The sequence below is a fragment of the Coturnix japonica genome, chromosome 9, assembly GCF_054131305.1.
Source record: "Coturnix japonica strain WE chromosome 9, WE-NBRP24, whole genome shotgun sequence".
Taxonomy (NCBI): domain Eukaryota; kingdom Metazoa; phylum Chordata; class Aves; order Galliformes; family Phasianidae; genus Coturnix; species Coturnix japonica.
In genome coordinates this window covers 3,411,057-3,434,288 of record NC_140671.1, presented here as the reverse complement: position 1 = coordinate 3,434,288, position 23,232 = coordinate 3,411,057, and the positions used below count along the sequence as shown (strand labels likewise).

Here is a 23,232-nt window from a genome sequence, read left to right as displayed (position 1 = left end):
CTGATATGGGAAATGAAATACTTTAAAACTAAATAATTGTCTTTATTTAGATATTTCTCAAGAATTTTTAGGGAGCCTGGTGTATTTGTTCCTTGAGTTTTAAAATACTGATGATCACAAGTTGAACTTGGTCCTGCTGTTCAACATTCTTACATTTTTCATGTTTGAAAAATCCTTTATGAGACGTGTTGGCTTTTGCTTAGTCAGTAAAATGCTTCAACTTCACTGATATACTGAAAATAGGAAAAAATGTCATTAATAGAAAGGAACATTTACAAACTCGGTATGGGTGTACAACTTGATGCATGAAAGCCTTCAGCTCCAAGGAGTTCTTGTTGTCTCCTAACATCCTTTCCTTTTGGGGTGGGGTTACAGCAGGAGCCTTTGTGAGGATGGGGTGCATTTATCTGCTTCAGAAATCAAAATGCTGACCAGGTGTGGCTTCTGTCGTTTGCATTACAAAGCTGTAGAGTGTAAAGCTTGCGACTCCTCTTCTGGGGGTGAGCCTGATAGGCAGCTGGAACGTAGTGTCGGTTGCAGTAGTTCTTGACCTTTCGATCACAGATATATATATACCCCGAGGGAAAATCTTTGAGTGCCTCTTCATGTGTTGCTCAGTGAATAGCTCTTCAAAAACTCTGCACTGAGATCATGTGCACCTCACCTTTCCCTGTTACGTGCACCTTCTCGCTTTCTCTTTTCCCTGTGAATGTTTTTAGGCTGTTTATCCTTTTATTGGCAATCATTGTATTCATTGTATTCCTAGTGCTTGTTGTTGTGTAGCACAGTAAGTTTCAGGTTATCATTACAAATGCTTGCTTTCTAAAAACCTTGAGGGGTCTAGCATGTATTTAAGGGGTACCTGATGTATGCAGTATCACTCAAACTCATATCCCCTCAGCCTCTGGCAGGCACGTAATTCTCTAGTAGAAGGGCTGCTGCAGCCCCCTTGAATGGTATAATAACCCATTTCTACAGGAGCACCAACTTCTTGCCTCTTCATGCTACAGCCTTCATGTAAACGTATCTATTGTTACACAAAGCTGGGATGGAGGAACAGAAGAGGGGTCCATCAAACACTGTGTCCAAACTCTGGAGGTGGCCATTTTCAAATGCCTTGGAGGAATGTGGAAGAAACCCCCTAAGGTGCCAAGCCAATTGTGTGACTATATGGTAGGGCTGGAGGGGGTGAACTGGATTTCTTCCTGACCCCCACCTGTCAGTCAGCTTAGCCCTGAAGGATAAGCTGATCTTTTGAAGTTAAGGCTTAAAATTGTTGAGGCTGGAGGGCATTTCTAATAGGTTACTGGGTTAGCAAGGAAAAACACTGGCACTGTGTATGGTATCAGCTTTGCTTTGATCAGGCTGTGTAGTGCTGCATGCATGCATGCTTGCGTGCACACAGATTCAACAGCTTTTACTTCTTACCTATGATGTCCATATTGCTAAATCAGCATCAGGGGGTGTATGCAATGCAGTCCTTGCAAGAACAGATCAGAACTTTTTCTGGAGTTAGTGAGTAATGAAACAGTTCTGTTTATTGATATACACTGTTACTTCATTTTAAACTGTGACTTGTGTGTGCTTTCATTATGCATGTGTGTCTATATGCTAGAAGGATGCGCTCATTTGGAGTTTTCAGTGCTATTAAACTATAAATATTAGAAGTATGAACTGGCACAAACCTACCAGGAGCAAAACACTGAAAATAAAAGTTTTTGGGGAAGCACAAACAACTGTACCATAAATTTTCTCCCTCTTGTAGTTTTAGTGCTGTCGTAAAAAGCCCACACCAGCTTTTAAAACCCAAAATTTTCTCTTACAATGGCCAGGGCTGAGCTTTGAAACACTGCAACAATTCATTGTCTGTGGAAGAGCCCTTGCTGGGAAGGCTGTGATTTATATCAGCTTGCCTGTCATAGGGTGAAAGGAATGCCCAGTTTTCATTTTGATCAAATGTTAGGTTTGAAAGCCACCCACTGCTGTAAACTCAGTTGGAGTGGAGAGATGAGATAGAGCACATTGCATGCTTTGTTGCTGAGATAGTGTTTTAAGGCTGTCTGAATCTGTTTCCCATTGCTGAGTGCGGGGAGGAAATATGTGGATTTAAAAGGAAGAGATAATTAAAAGGAACCCTTTTCTTCTCTACTTTTGGCGAAATAGAAAATGAGGTGAGGGCAGTTCAAGAATGTATGCTCACTTTGGTAGAAGTTTAGAGAAGGCACAAATCTTCGGTGTAACTAATACGGAGCTGGAGCAGATGAGCCTGCAGCAAAGATGGAAATGGAATTTTCCGAGGGGTCTAGCAGAGATAAAACTTAGTGTCTGCTGCAAGCTGATAGATCTGCCCTTATTCTTAAAACTGAAGGGTGGGAGGGAACTGTTTTGTTCAATAATGAAATTTATTTTCTTTCATTGGATTTCTTCCATTCCCCCTTAGTTATGTCTTCCATTTAGATGCTATTGTACGGACTTTCCTTTCTGTAAGGATGGATGCTGATATAGTTCTAGGGTCACAGTGTCATTTCTATTTAAAACAAGCAATAGCTTTTGTCTTTTCTTGACTGTGTTGGTAGCAATGCATTTGACTTTTATCAGAAAGTTCTGACGTAGACTAGTCTCATTAGGGTATAAGAGCATCTGATTTCAGTTTGCGGCTTTGAATTAAAATGGGATTCATTTTCTGATCTTTAAGTTAGTGCTTGATTTGGCCGAGTTTCATGGCAGAATAACATTTTTACCTCATTAATGCTTCTTGTGTTTACTTCATCCTAAAATGAGTAATTAAAATTAGAATGAGTTCTAAATTGATTTGGTGCAGTCCTTCCTATGCCTATATTAAATCAAAGCAGTATAAGAGGCTATACGAATTTATTAATAAGGATATAAAAAAAATCTGTGCTGCTGAAAGTAGCTGCGCACTCATGATTGTGGTTCTCAATCACTGTGGTACCAGTGAGTAACATCTGAGTGATAGTTCAGAAGGTTCACTACTGCAAGTAAGAAAAACTTCATATCCTACCTACCTTATCTACTGGTATTAGGTTTGTGAATGTTAAAATTAGATGTAGGTAATTCCTGCATCACAGCAAATGGCCTGTGTAGTCTCAGGCAAGTCATGCCTGTGCTCTGGTACAAGGAGACTAATACTGGTCTCTAAAATGTTTTGAAGCTAAGCATGTTCAAAAGTAAAATACTGTGGTGACAGTGGCAAAATAAAATAATAAAAACCCTGGAGTACTTGAACCGGTATATTTGATCAGCTCTTCAGGTCAGAGCAGGCTTGAGAGCCATTTGTGCTGTGATTCCACTGACTTACATAAAATGGGAGCAAACTTGATTCATGTATTTGTGTGGTCTGACCCCTCTGAATTCTCTGGTCAAGTTATGTTAGGAAGGAAGAGAAGTACAAAGGTTCACTGACTTATGTGTGTCTAAATAAAATCTTGTCAACAGCTGACTACAAGAATTTTGTTCTGTGTTTTTTTTTATAGCAGTTTCCTGGATAGAAGTAGCAAGCTGAAATCTGCCTTTCAAATCACAAATATACCACACTTATGAGTATTTTTAGGCAGTTCTTGTTGAAGTCAAAGTATGTTCTTTTTTTTTTCTCCCATGAAGCGACAGACTGTTTTGATGCCAAAGCTGTTTAGCTAGGAGTTTAGTTACTGCTTTATGATTACCTTCTAAACCCCTTATTTTATTTTATTTTAGTTTAGTTTTTCCCTTTCTTCATATATAAATTACACTTTTGTAGTTGTTTTTGTATTTCTAGGCATATGGAAGTTATCCTATGGTCGCATAGCTGTTCCCAGCTGAGAGAGACCAAAAGAACAGAACCCAGCACTCTGCTCTGTAGAGCTAGTTTGCTGTGCAGCAAAGTATGTGACCAGGTGGAACAGGGGTGGAATTCAAGGTGTGTTTCAGGAGTGCATCAAAGGCTGAATTTTTGAACATCACGCTAATAATGAACACCACTAACTGCCTGCTGGAATGTGTTATCTGCAACCATAGTGTCAGGTAATGTTGCACTATGGAGCTGGAAGTGCCTGTCAGATTTCTCTTAGAGCTCTCATTCTTGAAATCTGCATCCACTCTCATACAAGGTTTAGCTCTGTGTATTTTGCTTTGGTTAACCTATGGCCTATTAGTGATGTGAGTACAAAATGCCAGTGTTGTTTTCATACATATATATATTTTTTTCCAGTGATTTATTTTAGGATGACTTTTGGTGCTACTCCATTTCATAATGTTCCTGTCCTTCTGTTAGTAAAGTAGGGTTGAACATTTCAGAATCTTATTGTGCATTCATATCTAACCGCAGCGCTGCTATAACTTCATGTGTAATTTTCTTCCTTTTTGTGGGTTTTTCAAAAAGGATGTGAAGGTACAACTTTACAGCAAAAAGAATGGTTTGAGGGGAAGTGGAAAACAGCCTTAGAACTGATGCAATGGATCGTTCATTACAAACCTAAGATGGATTGTCTTTTGTTATTATATGCATACACTCAAACATAGATGTGATTCCTTTCTTCTAGCTTAAAGTGTTGATAAGAACTATAGTAGAATAAGCGAGTTGCTAAGAGTTGCAGGAAAAAAGTATCTGAAGTCATCACTATTATTTTTTAGTAACCTCAGTATTTCATATGTTGTCTTATACTGTGGTCCTCTGCTGTAGACAGATCTGAAAATAACTGCAGAGGGTGGTTCTGGTTTCTCTTGTGAGACTGGAATTTGTTTAGGAGATTTCTTATCTGTGACGTTCCTCCCACACCTGAGATTTGTAACAATTGTATAAATTCTACTGAGCAGAAAAAGTGCGCTTCTGAGAGCTGTCTTAAAAATGTAGACAGTGAAGGGATTGAGGGAAAGAGTGCAAGTTCCCTTTAATCTCCTTTTGTACAGTGATTTACAGATTAAGGATTTTGGATGAATAAGAGGCTCGTCGCTGGAATGTGTGGGCCTGTGTGGAATTCATACAGAGCAGCTGAAACAAAAAATGCTTTGCTTTAAAAAGTTACGGCCTGCTTTCCTTCCTTGTGCTGGGGGAGATGATGAAGGAAGAAAAAATGATGATTTTGCAACTGATTAATCATTGGGAAGCACTAATCACTAGTGGTGTGTTTTGGATCATTATTCAAGTACTTTCAGACAGAAATAAACCAGGGAACTATAACAGTAGCCTTCTCTAATTATTTTTCTGTGCTCAACCCTACCTCATGTATTGAGCAGATCATTTCTCATCTTCCAATTTATAGTCAATAATCCCCAGGGCATAGATTGAAAACGTCCTGCAGAGTTTATTCTAGAAGCTGACTTGATGAGAGCATATTCATCTCCTTAAAGAGCTATTTATTATTGAATTAATTCAAACTCTAAGTTCATAGCTTAGATTTTATAGCCTACTTAACTGCACATATCTGGTTGAAAATATTTTGAGACAGATCTTTACCAGGTGTAAATTGACACAGCCTCTCTGGAGCTGAAAAAAAATCTGAGACAATTTATACCCACAGAAGGTTGGGCTGCTTTGATTTTTCTTTTCTTCTCGTGTATAATGCACTGAGAAAGAAGACAACCGTCTTTAATCTGTGGAGAATTTAGACACTAATCAAGTGCTAAAGAGGCACCATGCCGAGGCTGAGAGCTAAAATCCTGAGGATGAAATCAAGTAATTGCTTTATCTCTTTCTTTTCAGGCATCTAGGGATGCTTAGAGGCAAAACTAAAAGTGAATGAATGAATGTAGCCAAGTGGATTTAGCTGTGGATAGATGTATTAAACTTCTACTGAAAGCTGCAAATAATTGTCATTCAGTACAGCTTGCAGAGGCTAACGCTGGGCAACAGCAGCATTTGCACATCTGTGTGCTTATCCAACTTGGTGTATTCTGCAAGTGCCTAAAGCAGCAGAAAACACGCTTGATTTAGGGATTAAAAAAGATCACCTTGATTTTTACTTTTCATTCCTGTAAGTAGTTTGTGATGAAAAAAATACTGCCATAGCTACTTAACAGTTGTTTAGTAGTTAACTACTTATCCTTAACTTTACTGAGATTCCTGTTTGCACAAACCCTGGACAGTCATGGCAGTAGAAGTCTTTGTGATATTACTTATGTAAATAATGTGCGAGACCTGTGGCCCTCAAAGGAGCAAACCTAAAAGGTGTATGGGAGAGAGCAGGGAAGACAAGGGCACTTCTAAAAATAGGATAAAGGAGCTATTGAGTCTGCATAGCACGCTTTTACTTGATTTCCTGAGCATCCTTGTTGAAGCAAGAGGCCATTGTTCTTTTTAGGACCACTTAAAAACTTCAAAACCCCACTTTTCCATTTACGAGCTTAAGTGATGGGAGTAAGCTATCATCACAGACAGTGAATATACTGGGACATTCTGCACCTCCCACTGCACTTCAGAGGCTTTGGTTAATTTCCAGTAATGTTGAAGTCTTAACCGCTGCAATTACCGCTGATCCTTCAGGTTCCTAGCAACTAGCAAAAGAATGGAGAAAGCAGTTATCTGGGTAACTAGGGAATTGAGCACCAGAACAGCCTTCTGTTTTCCTGGCACATTTGTAGACAGTGATTATATACCCAGAAGACTATCAAAGTATGTGGTGGGGGCAAGAACACAGAGCAGAAATAATCTCAGATGTCTCTAAAGTAAGACTTCCCCTGGGGAAGGAAGTGGTCCAGTAATAGAACAGGTGTTTGCATTTTGAAAGTACAGCTGATGTATCACTGATTTCAGTCAGTCACATTTTACTAGACAGTATGATGAAAAATACTTTTTAGATAAACAAATAGCATGTTGATGTTCTTCCTTGAAGCAGTGCGGCATTCCAGGCCATTTACAGTAGTAGTGATTAGATGCAAAGCTGGAGCAGGTAAAAGAAATAATGAAAAACCCACAAAAATCCCCAAGTCTCTGTATTATTATTGAGAGGTCTGAAGCATCCAGTGCTCACTTCACATGTGTAGTTAGAAAAAACCTTCACAGAACTAAACTGAAGGAAACCTGGTAGAGCTGTTTCTGTTAAAAGATGATGCTAAAACTTTCACATCTTAGGAAAAGTTCTTAGCCCACGTCAGATTCATGTACTGTGAACATATGCCACGTATATGCCACATATATGCCACATATATGAGCTGATTCTGTAATTGCAGCTATGGAACAAAGGTGTTTCCTAAAGGGTATTCAAGTTTGTTCCCGTCACTGCAAACGTGTGTCATCTGATCCAACATTCACAGGATCCATGTTTCTTTTTGCAATCCAAGTGGACAAAGTAACCAAGGAAGATGAGTTGAGGCTGGTAGAAATTTTCAGAGACAATGACTCCAGTTTGGCTACAAGTTTTAGAAGTTTGCAGGTATCCCTGACAATTGGTGTTGGTATTGAGAAATCGGTAGCATATGCAATTAGTCAGTATGGACATAATGGATAAAATTAATATACTCTTACACTCATATATAGGTTGCTCCTTTAGATTTCTGACCATAAATGAGGAACGTGGCATGGGAAACAGAGTACTTTTTGTATTCCCTGATTAGACTTGGTAATTTTCCTCCAAACGGAAGAAGCTAGACAAGAACTTGTGTGGAATATATGTATTTCTTACCTGTTCTGCTGTAGATTAAATGGGAACATATTTTTGGCTCCGAGCATCTCTGCGTAAATCTGGTCTGAATAAGAGGCAAGTCATGAAATGAGGTAAACTCTGAACAATAATGTTAATCAAAACTAATCTTAAAGGAATATAGATTACCTTCTGAGCAGCCAAAGGAATTCCTAGACATGTGTAGGTTCTTATATTTTACTGTATTTCATACTGTTTCACATTAATGCTGATTTCCTTGAATGTTTGTTCAAGACAGGTGTGAACTCTGTGCATTAAGAGTGTGTTCTTAATCTAAGATGACTGCAGGTACAGAGTGTTGTGTGTAACAGTATTAGTTCAATCCACTTTATTAATAACCATTCCCCCCCACCCCCCCACCCTTCTGACCTGAGGAGACTTTTCTGACCTATTTTGCTCTCTGTGACTCCATCTGCACTCTCCTGTGTGGGCACAGGTTCTTCCACAGACATCTATGCTCAGATGATATGGAAAAAGTTATCAGGCAGATGCAGCTTTTGGTTAGTGGCTGGACTGGATTCAAACCAGTGATCTGGAGGAGAGATGCAGTTTCATTTAGCCAAATCTTCTGAGTATTCATATGACTTGTGCAGTGGGGGGTTGATACTTGAGATCAAATGAAACGGGTCTGTGTGAGGAGGAAAAAATACTATCATGTTATTAAGCTTATTGTGTGAGAGAACTGTCCCCTATCCTTAATGAGATAATTTTCCTCAAATGTAATGTTACATTGCTAGTGGCCTGCAAACCTAGTTTCTGAATCCATGCAAGTGTGTAGATGTAAAATATACACTAATATCAGTTGAAATTGGCTGTACAGAGTCCCATTGCTGCCTTTATCACAGCCAGAGTCCATACACGGAAACTGTTCTCAATTAACTGAGATTTCTTTACTGTAGGTTTGCTGTGGTGTTAATCCAGTTACTTATTCTGACTGCTTAATTATTCTTTTACTTTAAAATAAGGACTGTAGAACATCTCTGCCTCCCACAAGCTCTTGGTGATAAGAACTGTAAGATAGTGTGGCAGAGAGAAGGGATACCTGATTGCTGCAGATTGCCCCAGACAGCTGCTGTAGCATTTCATAGTGTTTAGCCCAAGTCAGGACTAAGGCTCAGACAGAGAACGTGAAAGCAATTCTGCACTGTGGCTCCACTATAGCTGGTTCTAATTAGTCATTTTTATGAGCTCCAGAGTCAGACAAAAAATGAGGAGCCCTCCCCTTGTGTAGTTTCCTGTTTGCTGGGTGCATGTAAAAGAGATCTGGCTATGATGTATGTTAATAATGAGCTGATAATGTAAGCCAGCTGAGAGATGTGGAGTTAGTCTGGTATGCTGCCAAGCGGGAGGTGAAAGATCAGGAACTGACTCATGTTGCCAAGACCTGGTCCTGTGGAGAAGGTCTGCCCATTAATAGATTAAGTTTCTCATTAGGACTGCACAGCATATGCTTACAGCTTTTGGGTTTCAGGATGAAACCAAACACCAGTAAAAGCCTGCTGAACGGAGTGGCAGATTTACTGGTAAATAAAGGATTAAAGGAACGCTTGGCAGGGTTGTTGGACTGGAAACCTGGTTGGCCTTTGAAGATTACTCCATATTGTAGGTCTTCCCTTAATGTAGATACCAGGAAGAAGCTCATTCTGTTCTTTTCCATTGTCTGACCTTGTAAGAGCCTTGTCCATCAAGGATGTATGATGCTTATGTCTGTCTTTTAAACCAAACACATGAGGACCTACAGTATTGCAGAGCATTCTTGTACCCATCAGCTTCAGGCGACTTGCCTTACCTGGGGAAACATGGTGTCAAAAGGAATCACAAGGTAAGTGAGAATGGACAGTGTTCACTGTATTGAGACACTGTTAGCCAGCCACATCAGCTTCCCTGGCCCTTAGGGAACAGATTAAAACACTCCTAATGTTTAATAGCATAAATCCTAAGGAGATCTTGTGTTAATATATTCACTGAGCATTCATTAATTTCCCTTGAGAGCCAGGTTGAATGAAGATGCTTTTCAAAGAAAGGGGAGGAAAAAGAAAATTATCTTGAAGGACTTAACCTGTTAGGAAAAAACTGTAGAAGACAATTGTGTTTTAAGCTGAATTAGGGATCTGTGGCCATGACTTGGGGGAGGAGGGAGGTTTGGAAGTTATGTTAGGAAAGGACAAAAATAGGTGCTTAAATGTTAAGCAAGGCTGTACTTCATTGATTTGCTGATGGTCTTGCCAATTCTTGAGCGACAACATTACACATTCAGCCTGTTAGAAAGGCACTGCAGGAATCTGTGTAATTTTGTGGCATTCATCATAACAAACTATCACCCATCATGGCCATTTATCTTTGCTAATGGCTTTAAGGACTCTAAAGAAGCAACAGCAAGGTAGGAGTGGTAAAGTTGGTGTTCACGTCCAGCATTACTTTTGGAGGTAATAATCTTAGGAGCATTTCTTGTAGAAAAACTGAGAACTTGGACAAAGTTCCTACAACACAGATAAGCTGGTGCTGTTCCTAGCTTGCTATCAGTGTCACTAGTACCTGATGTGCTGGTGTCTGAAGTTAGTTGGATGCCACAGATTTCTTCTGCTTACCCATAGAGATGAGGTTATTAGTTTGCCTTTGAAACAGTGCTGCAAACCAGGTTGTACTTGGGGCTATTTCTGGTGCTGTTCTGTCCACCCAATATTTCTCAGACTTAGTGAAGTTTCCAGTAGCAATTCCTCCCTTTGCTGGATTTTCTTTTACCGGGGACCTTTGGAAATGGGGAGGAAAGGCAGTGTAATTCTGAGAAATAGGCACTGCAAAAAGGTCACCTTTTTAGGTTATATCATCTTAAAAGGAACTCTAAAAGATGCTGCGACCACATAAAACCAGTGCTTTAGCCATCCCTTTTAATTAATCCCTCAGACAGATACGTTTCCGCTTGGTTTCTGTCCCACTGCTGTTCTGGTATGGTGAGCTTCCTTTGTGCTCAGTGACAAAGAATTACTTAAAGGTTAAAGGTGACACTGAGTTCATTTCCTGAATGGGCAAAGCTGTCCCCCCAAACCCAGTCTCATTTCTCAGTTAATCTCCTCATAAATTCTTATTGCATTTTTGAAATGGAGATGATTAGCTGAGTTGTAGCCAAGGTAGTGGGATATTCCAACGTGTTAAGTCTCAGCATTACATGTAAGTATTAAAAATATGCACGTGTTCTATCTGTTACTGTTCCAAGTTTCCTTGTGCCAGACTGAGCAGGGACAAGTGTTGCCTTTTAATCTCAGATAAAGTTCTCTTACAAATATTAAACCTTCCATTCAGGAAACAACTAAAAAAGTAACCTCTAAGGGCTGGGCTTGAAGCTCTACTGTCCCATACAGTTGTTCTTCTGACCTTAAATGGAACTGTATTGGTTCTGGCAATAGAGAAAATTTATGAGTGAAGTTCTGCATCAGTTAATCTAAATTAGTACTTCTGTGGTTGTTTTTGCTACAAATTAGATACTTTTCTTCAAAAATACATAGATATCTGTAAGCTTCAGGTAGAAGTGGTAACTGTGCATAAACCTCCACTAAGACTTGACGGGCTGGAGTCTAACTAGGAAGCATTTGTTACTGTCTTGCCAAGGTGTTCACCTTGACTTGTACATTGTATTTCTTTTTCAGACTTAATTTAATAGTTTAACCTGATATTCTTGTAGTGCATTGCTACATCTTTCTCTCCTGTTTACCCAATGCAGCTGGTTGGATTTCTTCATCTGCCAAGGTGTATCTCACCAGAATGCAAAAGCAGCACAGCTGCCATATGGTGTGACACCACTTTAGGCAGCCATCAGATTTTTCTTCCATGTGACCCTGTGTGTGGATCTTGAAAATTGAAATGTAAGTAGAAAAGCTTCAGCTTTGCAGATTTAGGACCTAATTTAAGGCAAACAAAACAAGTGGCTGTAAAACAAGTACTGGGTAGGATGATGGAAATAGGTTTTTGCTAATAATATCTTTCTTCCTCTGAAAAGTATAGTGGGAAAGATTCCCGCATGTGTTCTGGTGGTGGTGTTTTTTTTCCATTTTAGCCATGGAGTTATTCACTACCAGATTATACCTTGCTCTCTAAGTAATACCCCTTATATTTGTGTAATGCAAAGCACAATGGAGACTAAATCTCAGTGTGTGCTTGTTGGCACTAATGTACTGCAGAGTCCTGTTATTTGTGTCTCATTTTATTTTTAATTAGCTTCTCATGATGTACCTGCTTAACAAGAAAAACTGTTTATCCTTTTTCTTACCAAATCGTAAGGGGGAAAAAGTGTTGCAATTCATCTGTGGAATCCGCTGTCCTCTTTCACACCTGTGTAGCTGACAGCTCCATCCTGCACAGATCTGAGCACTACTCATGCTGAGCTTTTACTCTCAGTTCTTGTTGATTTTTGTGGCCGTGGAAAGTGCTGAGCAAATTACACCATTCAGGCTCTAGGACTCTAATCTCTTTTTAAACAAGGAGCCTGTGTAAAGCAATTTAATGTCTAAACAGAGGAGTGATGCCTATCAGCATCTAACAAAGACTTAAGCAGCAGAGAAAGCACAGTGCTATTAAACAAGAGAAAGACACAGGACAAGAGACTGGCACAATGCCAAGGCCAAAGCAATTTGTTCAGTGTCTGTAATTTGCATGCCCCCATTCTTGCAACACTTCGGTTTATTTATTTTACTGAGATATTAATGTAATTTACCACTGTGATGGTTTGACCACGGGCTCAGAATTTCATGGGGGGTTTTAGTGCACCATCTTAAGCTATGCTTGATACATTCTACAGAGACTTGTCTTTCAAATAATTAGGCTCCGTCAAAAATGATACATCTTTAGCAGTGTTTTCAATGTAAAAGCAGAATTCAGATCTCTGAAAAGTTGCTGGTTACATTAGAAAAAGCTGACTGTATTGTCTACTCTTCTGGACTTTGTGGTTACCCCTGTGTCATTTCTCCTGTGTTGTTGTAAGGGGTGGTTGTTGTTTAGTCAGTGCTTGGTCTGATTGGTCTTCTGATAAATTCAGTGTTGGTTTTGATCATAAATTAATTGAACTTAGTAGCAACTCCTCTTCTTTCATAGCTAGAGAAACTAGGCTGCATGGCTGTCCTATTACTGTCGTGTTTTGGAGAAAATTGGGAATAAACTCTGGTGTCCTTCTCTTCTCTACAGCTATCACATAAAATCAGCTTAAGTGTTATTTGCTTTAGGCTTGTAGTGGTTGACACAATGAATGAACGCGAAATCCATGGAGTTTACCACAATGAGACAAACACCGTTGTAAGGAAAGGCCATTGCATGACATTTTACCTACTGTGTGTTGCTCTCAAGACACTGACATTTGCAGTTACTGGTAAGGGGAGGAAGAACTGGGAACATGAATGGTGTCTGTGTGGAAGGTTTTAGTATCCTGTTTCTCAACAAAAGCTGTCATTAGCAGGTATTTGGTTCCAGATATTTATCATCGATTCTAAACAAGAAAGTAGCTTGAACACTCAGAAGACCGTAGCACTACAGGCATTTTGGTAATGTCAGCTCTGGCAGTGGGAGTTATTTCTGAAGCCTTCACTGACCTTTGCATCTATACTGCTGTTTTACAGTCTTTTAAGGTCATCAGCCGTTCTGAGAAAACAGTGTAGAGATTTCGATCTTGAATGTCTGACAGTCTTTGACTAACATGTCTCAGTTACGTGAATTGTGGATGATAGAGAAGATTGGTTTGCAGTGCATGGGTATCTTGGAATTTTTTCAATCAAATGGCATTGTATACAATTATGACCATCAAAAATGGAAGCCTTCAGGCTGCATCTAAAAGACTGGAACTGCATTTCTAATGTACAGTTTCCTGAAAGTTTTCATTTTGTGTTTCCAAGTTAGACTTAATTTTTTGTTTGTGAAAAGGCTTTGCTTCACAAAACAGATATCTGTGGTTTGTACACATGTGCCTGTAGCCTCAGTAATCCCGAGGAAAATGGAGCAACCTAACAGATGTTGGATAATGCCTTGTACTGCCGAGATCTTATTCTGGTTTTGAATAGATAAATGCCAAAACAAGGAGTTTTTCCTCAGAATTAAAATTATTACCCCAGACAGTCTGAGTCTTCCCAAACGTGCCAGTCCTCAACTCAAGACTTGGTGAGTTCTTGGCCTCTGTACCTTCCTCCCTGGCCATGCATTCCATTATCTAGTCACAGCATGTATGACATTTTCTTCTGTCTACTTTGAATCTCTGTCACTTAATGTCTTTGAATGTCCCTTTGGCTTTTTGATGTTAAAGAAGTGCACAAGTTCCTGGTCTATCTTTCTTCATTCATTTTTTTTAGGTACTTTTGTTATATTCCTTAACAGGTCTGAAATGACTGTTCTGGTTTTGCTGAAAAAATATACACGAAATATGTTCATTTATACTAATCTATGAATGTCTGAGATTTACTGAAGATTTTGGCTGTTGTGAGATACAGAGACAGATTCATTAGGGATATGCTTTTTGGTACATGAGAGAAACATATTTAATAGCAATCTACTGCAGTTTTCACTTAACAGTAAACCAAGTGAAATAAGATGTTCTGTCATACTGAAATAAAATAGGAAATTTGTACATAAAAACTGATCATGTTGTCTCCTGACGGTCCTTATCTGTTGTAGCATAATTGAGTTCTGTAATCTAGCATAGGCTGGGCTTAAACATGTCTGGTTGGTTACCAAGGCTGTCTGCTTCTATATATGTGAATAGGGAATATGCTGTTCCAAGTCAATCAGAAAAGCACTGCAGTTATATGCTTATCCTTGGACTTTGGGCCTCAGTTTAATGAAACCTGAATTCTAAAAAAAACCTGAGAAAATGGTCAGCAATCACTTATTTGATGAAATTCCCCTCTTTGGGTGCTCACAGAATATCTGTGACTAGACTGTAATTTTCATCAAACATGTACACCGTATGAATTTCTTTGACAGATTTGTTTCCACAGTTTATTTTTAACTTCACAAATTGGTCTCAAGCATTCACTATAAGCATCTGACACTTGACATTGCCGATGTACAATTAGTCAAAGAGCCTCTGTGTTCTCTCACTGGATGAGAAAGCATATCTGATGGGCAAGCATGAGAGTATAAAACATGGCTTCAGCAATTACCCTGTCGTGTCAGTTTTCCTACTGATTTTTTTTGAATGGTAATAGATCCATAGATTTTAAGCCAGGAAGGAGTGTTTGTTTTTCAGTACAGGGACAGCTAATACCCCACTGAGCTGAGAGAAAACGTATCTTTCAGACCCAAATCCAGTCTTGATAGGAAGAAACAGACAAGCCAGTTCTAGAGAATTGCTGCAGCAAAACATACTGGACTGGCACCTGTAAATTCCTTTCCAGTAGAATTTAAAAGTTTGCCAAAGGATAGAGTCCTACAGGATTGAAACTGTGCCCAACAAGATTGCGGTGAAGTTCTCTGTCAGCAGTAGCCATTTGGTGTAATGACAGATATTGATTATTTATTACTTGCAAACATTTAATTAAGTTTGACTGGATAATTACCATGCTAGCAGCTAGACATGCTAGTAGGGCAGTGAATCTATTATTTGCAAAAAATCCCAATGACCCTTGTAGGAAAGATGACATAATGGGCTTTGAAGAGCTCTTTAGGTGTTACTGTTTTTCAAGTCTGAGCAGGATGCAATGTCTTTACTGTTGCTTTTCTTTAAAGTGGTGAATGAATGCAGAACCTTATATCCTGACTCTGATGGGATTCCCCAAGGATATGGGAACTGACTTATGTGTGAAAGCAGGGTCTATTTTTAAGTACTGAAGGTAGTCTAGCACTAGATGCAATTTAATTCAATTACCCTCTGTACCTCCAATTAATCTCTTCATAATGAGTTAGGAAGAGGGGCTGCGAGTATTAAGTAATCCACATGTTGTATATAAGGCTGTCCTCAATTCTTATCTACTTTAACTAGGTAATTTTCTCATTCATCTTGTTTAACACCAGTATATGTTGTTAATCTTCATCATAGGCAGGCACCATTTTGGTCAAATGAAGCTTGGTACTTAGCTCAATCTTAGATCGGGCCAGTGTGTGCTATAATACTGATGATGTATACATACATAAAACTATGTTACATATAATATACAAATATAAATGTGTAATATGCAGGCATTATTATATGTATTGAAACGTATGTGATTTTTGTATGTAATATAAACTTTTAACATAAGTAGAGCATTTGTTGAGATATTCCTAGCCTGTGATGTGTGTGATCAAACTACTTAGAAAGCTGACTTACAACATGAACCTGCAAAGGTGTAGATTTTAGTGCTAGAAATAGTTGTGCAAGGGCAAGGTTTCTTGACAGAGGAAGATAATAAAATGGGACGTGTCAGTTCTTAGAAAAGCAATTTCTGTCGTTGGCTGTAAGGCAAAAACTGTCTTTGATTTCCTGGCAGCATTCCTTACAGGGGTAGTGATGAGCAGACTTGGGAGCTGAAGCTCAGTGCACCTTACCAAAATGCTGCATACCATAGGTGTGCTGTGAATGAACAGAAAGATTGAAAAGGCCAGAGCAGAGTTTGACTGGGTGGAAAGTTTAAAGGCAATGGGGAGAGGAGGAGGGTGTGCTGTGGTGGGGAAAACGGTCCTGCTAGTAGTTTAATACACCCTGTTTGTTCATGAATTGCTTTTGGGAAGCTTTGGCTCCTATTTGTGGATAGTCTGTAAGAGGACTGGTGTGTGCAAACTCGCATGTTTGTTTGGTCTATTGTTAGGGAGATGAGACGATGCGTAGGAGTGAAAAGTAATCTGTTAATTTCTCATCCAGATGACTGTCAGTATTCAAAGAGTTTCTGCAGGGAAGCCAATTCTTCCATGTGTTTTTTCTGCTGTGTGTTAGGAAATCACTGCTGCTGTTTGGCTGTGTAAAATGGCTATTGGGACAGCCACTGATTTTTGCTGTGTGAACCTCCCTCCTCCGACTTCCAGGCAGTGGGGAAATACTGAAGCTCAGCCCAAACTTAGATAGGCACAAGATCTTGTTGCTCTCAGTTGAAGGACATGTATAGCATAGGACTGAGTCTTGCATGAGCATACTGCATAGAAACACCTAAAAGAATGAAGTGCACTGCTTCAGTTCTGCTATCTAAACGTTAGAGGAAACGATCGCTTGTATATGTGGAGATGTAACAAAACTAAAACTATAGTCAGTGCAAGATAACTCTGAGGTCTGAATTGCTTTTCTTTTGTGCACATGATGCCAAAAGCAGACTTAATCTAACCAACATCACCTTTTCTTTTATTAGTGGCGGAGAGTCGAGGGGTCTTGGACAATAATCAGAGATTTTCTTCTTCACCAACATACCTACCTGTGAGCTACCGAATCTTGAGTGTAGAGACATCATTCTTCCTCAAAGAAGCCAACCAGGACTTCATGAGAAATTCTAGTTTGCAATCCAGAGTGGAATCATTCTTCCCATACAAAGCCAAGAGACCTCCTGTGTTAAATGCCAGCTATGGACCTTTTTCCATTGAACAAGTTGTGCCCCAGGACCTAATGATAACTTCCAGCTTCTTTGGATCTGCCAACAAATTCACTTATAACTGGAAACTTAAGGCCTACATAATGAGTGACAAAATCTACCCTAGCAAGCCCAAAGTCCAGGTCCTGTTCTACATTGTGGGTAGGGACTGGGATGACTACAGCACGACGGAGAGGCTGCCCTGCCTGCGGGTGTTCGCCTTCCGGGAGACACGGGAAGTCAGAGGCAGCTGCAGGCTGAAGGGGGACCTGGGGCTGTGTGTGGCAGAGCTGGAACTGCTGCCAGGCTGGTTTAACCCCCCCACTGTTGTCACGGGTCGTAAGAAGCCTCTTGATCTTTCTGAAGGAAGCCCTGTGGAGCTGTACTACACTGTCCAACCAGGAGATGAGAAAGGAGAGTGTACTGCTGAGGATGTAAGGAAGGGAAATGCTATCCGGCCAGGCAAAGATGGCATGGATGAAACCATGTCCCACCTGCAGCGGATTGGATCAATCAGCCTCTATCGAGGCCAGGAGACTTCTCAGCTAACAGAGCTACGGCTGGATGGTAACATTGTCATCTGGCTGCCCTCAAAGCCTGTCAAACAAGGAGAGGTTGTGAACGTTTATGTGACTATTGCCAACAACGCTACAGTGGATCAGTTCATACTCAGGTATGGTAGATTGTTTTTTCCTGTTTCTAATATGATAGCACGCTTGGGGGTGGTGGGCAAATCTAAATCAATTTAGTGTTTATCCACACTGCATATTTTTCTTCAGGTGAATACTACACCTAATCATTGAAATCTTGTTTTCCTTCATGAACATCGAGAAAAGGACTTGAAAGCCTCTGTCACTGGGAGTCTTTTAACACATATGCCATGCCACTTAACACATGTCAATATTATGCAGCAAGATACAAAATACAGTAACTTGCTGCCTTAGTGGGGCCACTTCTGCGGAATAACAGACAGAAAGGCACTGGGAAAGTTCTCTGTTCTACAGAGCTTTTAAAACTTGCTTTCTGTTGCATAGGCATAGTTTAAATGCAGCAAAATTTCAGTTACTTGCTTTAGGTGTTCTGACAGTACTTTGCCTCCCTCACACTGAGTGAATTTTGTTATGAGAACTCTTTAGACAGGAGTTTAACTGTCTCCTTATGGTTAAGCATCATTTGTCGCTGTCAATATGTTATAGCCTTTGAAATAAATCCTGATGCATTTGATATTGCCGTTGATTGTAAAGGACTGTTAGAAGTAACTGCGATTACTTTAGGCAGGTACACTGAAAGCAGAACCTCTGAACATAAGAAACACCCTACTGGGTCAGATCACTTTTCTTTCATTTCATTCTATAGCAGTTTCCCTATCAATGAGATGGAAATCCTTTGAGGATGACAGACTAGAAAACTTGTTAATCACTGAAATATTTTGTATTTTTTTTTTTCCTTTTGGCTACCAGGCTTTGAATTCAAGGGAAATCTCCACGGTGATAAGTAACAATTGCTCTTTAAAGCCTCAGGGAATCAGAGTTTCCCAAAAGATTCTACACATGAAAGTATTTATTTCTAAGGCTTATATGAATTAGATTAATACATAGTTGACAACTACCGAGGAGAATAGCCTTTAGAGCAGGAAGCATCGCTTGGCAGATAAAAGGCTTTTATTTAAGGAAGAAGGAAAAAAAAAGGGGGGGGATTTTAGTTACCCCAGAATCATTCCGATGTTTGCAGCTTTGGTTAAGTTGGTGAGATAATCTCTTAGACACCTGTTTACTGAGTGAAACCTCTGCTACAGAAGTCTTTTCTGCCTGTGCTGCTTATCTTTTATTGAAAATCCTTTTTCATGAAGTAGTAGAAACAGAATGCTATTCCACATAACAAGCATAGCTGTGGTGAAAGAAGAAATCCAAAGGCAATGAACTGGATATTTGCTGGGTGGATGGGAGAGGAGGGGATCACCCTTTGAAGGTCTGTTTCAGTCTTTATCTTCCTGAAAAGCGAGTTGAAGATGAAACGAGCTTGCTGCAATCTGATGATGTATTTCTTTGCTCTGAAATGAATCTGCCTAGGCAAGGATTGCATTAGCATGCTGGGAGGTACAACAGACAGAAATGGTATATGGGATATCAGTAGTTGCATATGTGGCTTGCTGTTATGGACAAAATGAATTATTTTTGGTTTTGAGAATAGATAACTGATTTATTTGAAGTAAATAGTCTGACATTTGTTGGTATATTGATTGATCTGTGTCATCACAAAGGCAGAGCTCAGGCCATGTTTGCTTGTTGAAACACTTTCTGTTGAAAATGATTTGCTTTGCTTTTTTTTCTTGAAATTCATTTTGAACGAGGCACGAAGATGTAAGAGGTGAAAGAGATGAAGATCTTAAACGTTTTTTGCTGACTTCCATTGGAGGTGAAGAGGCAGTGGTTCTCCTTCTTTCCTTTGGTGGGAGAGAGGAGTAAGCACAGCAAGTGGCACTGATTGTTTTCTAGAAAGCAGGCCAGTCCTGTGTCACATTTCATCCAATGTCAATATTCCAAAACAGCTGTCAGTCTTGAAAACTTCATCCTGCAGGCATGTTATAATTTCATATCTACTGAAGATGCTGATCTGTGCAGTCAAGGCATCGAGTTGAACCTTTGGTAGGCATGAAGGGGTAATTCCATGGTTTTCTGCAGTGGTGATTTTTGGCATAATTTTACTTTTTTTAATGAAACAACAACAACAGAAATAAAGGAAACTGTTATAATAGCTTACCTGACCCTGCTGTAGAAAAGGACAGCTTGTGCCCAATGGGGATTCTCAATGCCGCTGTCCCATGAGGCAATGACTGAGTGCTGGTAGCAGGTTTGAAAAACTCAGTTTAGTTTCCTGATTCTGTGGTGGAAATCTCTATTCAGTAAAACTTCCTGGATGTGCAAGTGTGGGATGTGACCCAGCACCTCCCAGGAAAGAGCAAAGGACTGCAGCAACCAGGGTGAAGTGAGCGCATATGCTGGTTCTGCCTAGGGGTGGCTTTAACCTTCTCTGTGGCCATTTGCCTGGTTAGATATAGGGCTGTATCCTCTCATATTCATGGGCTCCCAGCTGAGAAATCCCTACATCCTGTGACATGCATTCACATTTAATCATCCTAAAGAAAAACACACCACACACTATCCTCAGGCTTTGAGGGTTTATTTTCTGCTTCTTGTATACTATTCATTGAGGTATTGCAACATCCAGTGTTGAAGTAAACAACATGTGATCATCGCTTTAGGAAAAGAATAGCTACAAATCTTCTCTGGCACAAATGAAATAGACTAATCTGAATGACCTCATATCCTCAAATCAGTGGAATTGAAACTGTGTTCTTAAATTGTATCTTAATTCAGAATCCTGTTACTGTATCCATACACTTATCAGCCCAATAACACCAGTAAAGTCAAAGAAAATGACTAACATGACAGGGAATGAAGTGAATTATGCATGGTAGTACATTAACGCAGTAGGAGCACTGTCTGAATAAACAGATCTTCTTCCCATGCATCTAGTCAGTGCAAGCTGTTGTGAAAGCAGTTCAAACAATGCTGATAAGTTACAAGATTTGGGTTCTTCCCACAGCCCTTTCCTGCTGAGTGACCTCTGTGAAGTCTTTGCAAGTATTTTCTATATGCTTATTACTAAATATGAGCAAGTTGTTCAGCATTATGTTCAGGACTGTCAATCCTGTTCCTAAAAGACTTCAACTTTCTCTGATAAAAGGGGTTTTGGATTTGCCAGATATTATCGATGGTAGAGTGAATGGGAAAGTCTTGATAGAAGTGAAGAAATAGAGAAGAGGGGAAGCATCATTGTGCCACATTCCTACCAGTGGGAAGGACTTCTGGGCCCCCAAAGGAGAGCTGGATTGCACTGAGTATTGACTGCTCAGCGACTAAGGAAAATCCATGTTATTTCTAACAGTTGGGTGGACTTTGAACAGAAGTGAGGCAGCATCATCATAACTTCTGTAGACTGTAAAATAACACGGGACAGAAAAACAAAAAACTATAAATTCCTAAAATACAGATCACTGGAGTCTTCTGTGCACTTCCTGGAGCTGTTGTAAGTTAACGCCGCTGGCTTCCATAGGGCTGCACTGATTGATTGTCACTTCACCAATTGCTGTGTATTCAAGCTTTTCTAATCTGAGTCATCATTTGTGTACACTGTATGTAAGGATTAGAAAGCAAAATCCTCAGGGCAAGACCTTGTTCCTGAATGCTTCTGTGAACCTCCCTCACACCCAGCAGGCTACAAATAATGGAAAGATCATAACGTACTGAAAACAAGTCATTCTTGTTAACTTTCAGAAAGAAATGCATGTGTAAGCTGAGATATTTGAAGGTTACTGGGAAGCTGGCCACTCAACTTCTGTGTTTGTAGTGCTGGGGAGCCAGTGAGCTGAATGCATTAGGCAGCTTTGAGAAGTTTGGCCTGCGTGCATTGCTGGCTTTGTTCTGTAGTTCTAAATAACTTTTCCAGACATTAAAGGATCTTTCCATCTGTTTTTTCCATGGCTTGATATACTGTGTTTGAATTGGAATAGTGCTGTGCAGGGCTAAAACAAAAATTGGGAATGCTGAATGCTTTGTGTTACTCTGCTGGGCAGCAGCTAAACTCTAATGAGTTGGAGAGGGGGCTGAGCTACCTACCACACAAGCCGATTTACTGGTGCTATTGAGAATGATAAGTGAAGGGAAAAGGGATGAAGTTATCTGTCCCGATTAGAAAGAAGAGCTGAAAAACAGATACTTTCCATATGTAAGGACAAAGTATCTGTTTTTCAGCTCTTCAGTCCCCTCCTTAGGCTTAGGCTTACTGTTATAGACTTTTGCAGTGCAACTAACTGCACCCAATGGGCTGTGGGTTATAAACAGTTACTGAATTACCTTTGTCCAGTAATCAAATCGGCCTAAGACAATGGACGATTAGTAGTGATAATCTACAGATTGGATGAAGGATAGAGGATAAATGCAGCGAGAAAAGCTATTAAACTGATCAGTGGAGGCAGCTTTATATGGCAGTTCCTAACATATATTGACAGCAGTCAGTGTTACGTGATACTGAGGTCTGTTAAAACCTAGGGGAAGATGCACATATACTGTTGTGTTCAGGAGCTCAGTAATAAAGTCCAGTGATGCTGAAGTTCATAGAAATCTGAGTACTTGACTCTGGGAATCAAAGCTTACTGCCTCCCTTTTGAAAAGGTTGTCCCGAACACCCTGATCAGCTGCCTGTAAGGTGGAGCTTTGTGCAGGAGTCTTAAAACAAGAAAAACCTTTAATAAATAGTGTGATCTTTGCATGGATTTCCTCCGTGTCATGAAAGTGGTTGTTTCTGCAATGCATTCTCAAATTCTGGGTTCCTTCAGCCAAATTCAGGCCTATTTCCATTAGTGAAACTGACTTTTGCACTTCAGGCTGGTGTTTGAGATCTTTTCTTTAAAATACTGATAGGAAAAGTAGGATAAGTTGATAGGGGTTATCTCAAGAGGAGTCCATAAAAGAGAGAGCATAAAAGTGTGGCATCAGGGCATTGGCAGACTGACAGAGCATGGCTATCTATCGATTCTGCAGCAGGAGTGCTGGAGCTGAACTTGTTGGTTAATCTTCAGCAACTGTTTATGTGTAAATAAATTTCAGAAATGTTACATTGAAACATCTTGTTAAAACCCCTTCCTGGAAATACTTTGCTTAGCCTGATTATAAGCTATGGTGGGTCATTAAAAGATCATGCCGTATAAACCAACAGTCCTACCAGCAGTAGGGAGGGAAATTTTGTATTACCGAGAGTGGATTTTAGTTGAACAAAGGTGTTTTCTGGCTGTTTGAAAAAGGCTGTGATCTGACGCACTAAGGAACCTCCTGGGAATCCCCAGTGTGATTATCTGACAAGCTGTTGGGGTCCAAGGCCACTGTAAGCAAGAAAATGTGTGAGCCTGTAGATCTGAATGGAAATGAGTATTCCTGAGTAAAAATTATATGAGAAGCTTTAAGACCCAGTGCATCTGTTACAGCTGGAAAGGCAGTAGCAGCTTGCTGGAATGAGACTGGAAGGGACATAGC

General features: G+C 39.9%; 1 protein-coding gene across 3 annotated transcripts in view; it reads left to right on the top strand.

Annotated features, from left to right (window-relative positions):
- Positions 1-23,232, top strand: part of TMEM132C (transmembrane protein 132C) — a 156,686-nt gene that overhangs the window by 21,488 nt on the left and 111,966 nt on the right. For all 3 annotated transcript variants that reach the window (XM_085509482.1, XM_085509481.1, XM_015878410.3), the window contains exon 2: positions 16,925-17,813. Coding sequence is in view for 2 of the 3 variants with exons in the window: in XM_085509481.1 (XP_085365607.1) it covers positions 16,925-17,813 (889 nt within the window). In the remaining variant the exon portion in view is untranslated. The remainder of the gene's footprint in view (positions 1-16,924; positions 17,814-23,232) is intronic.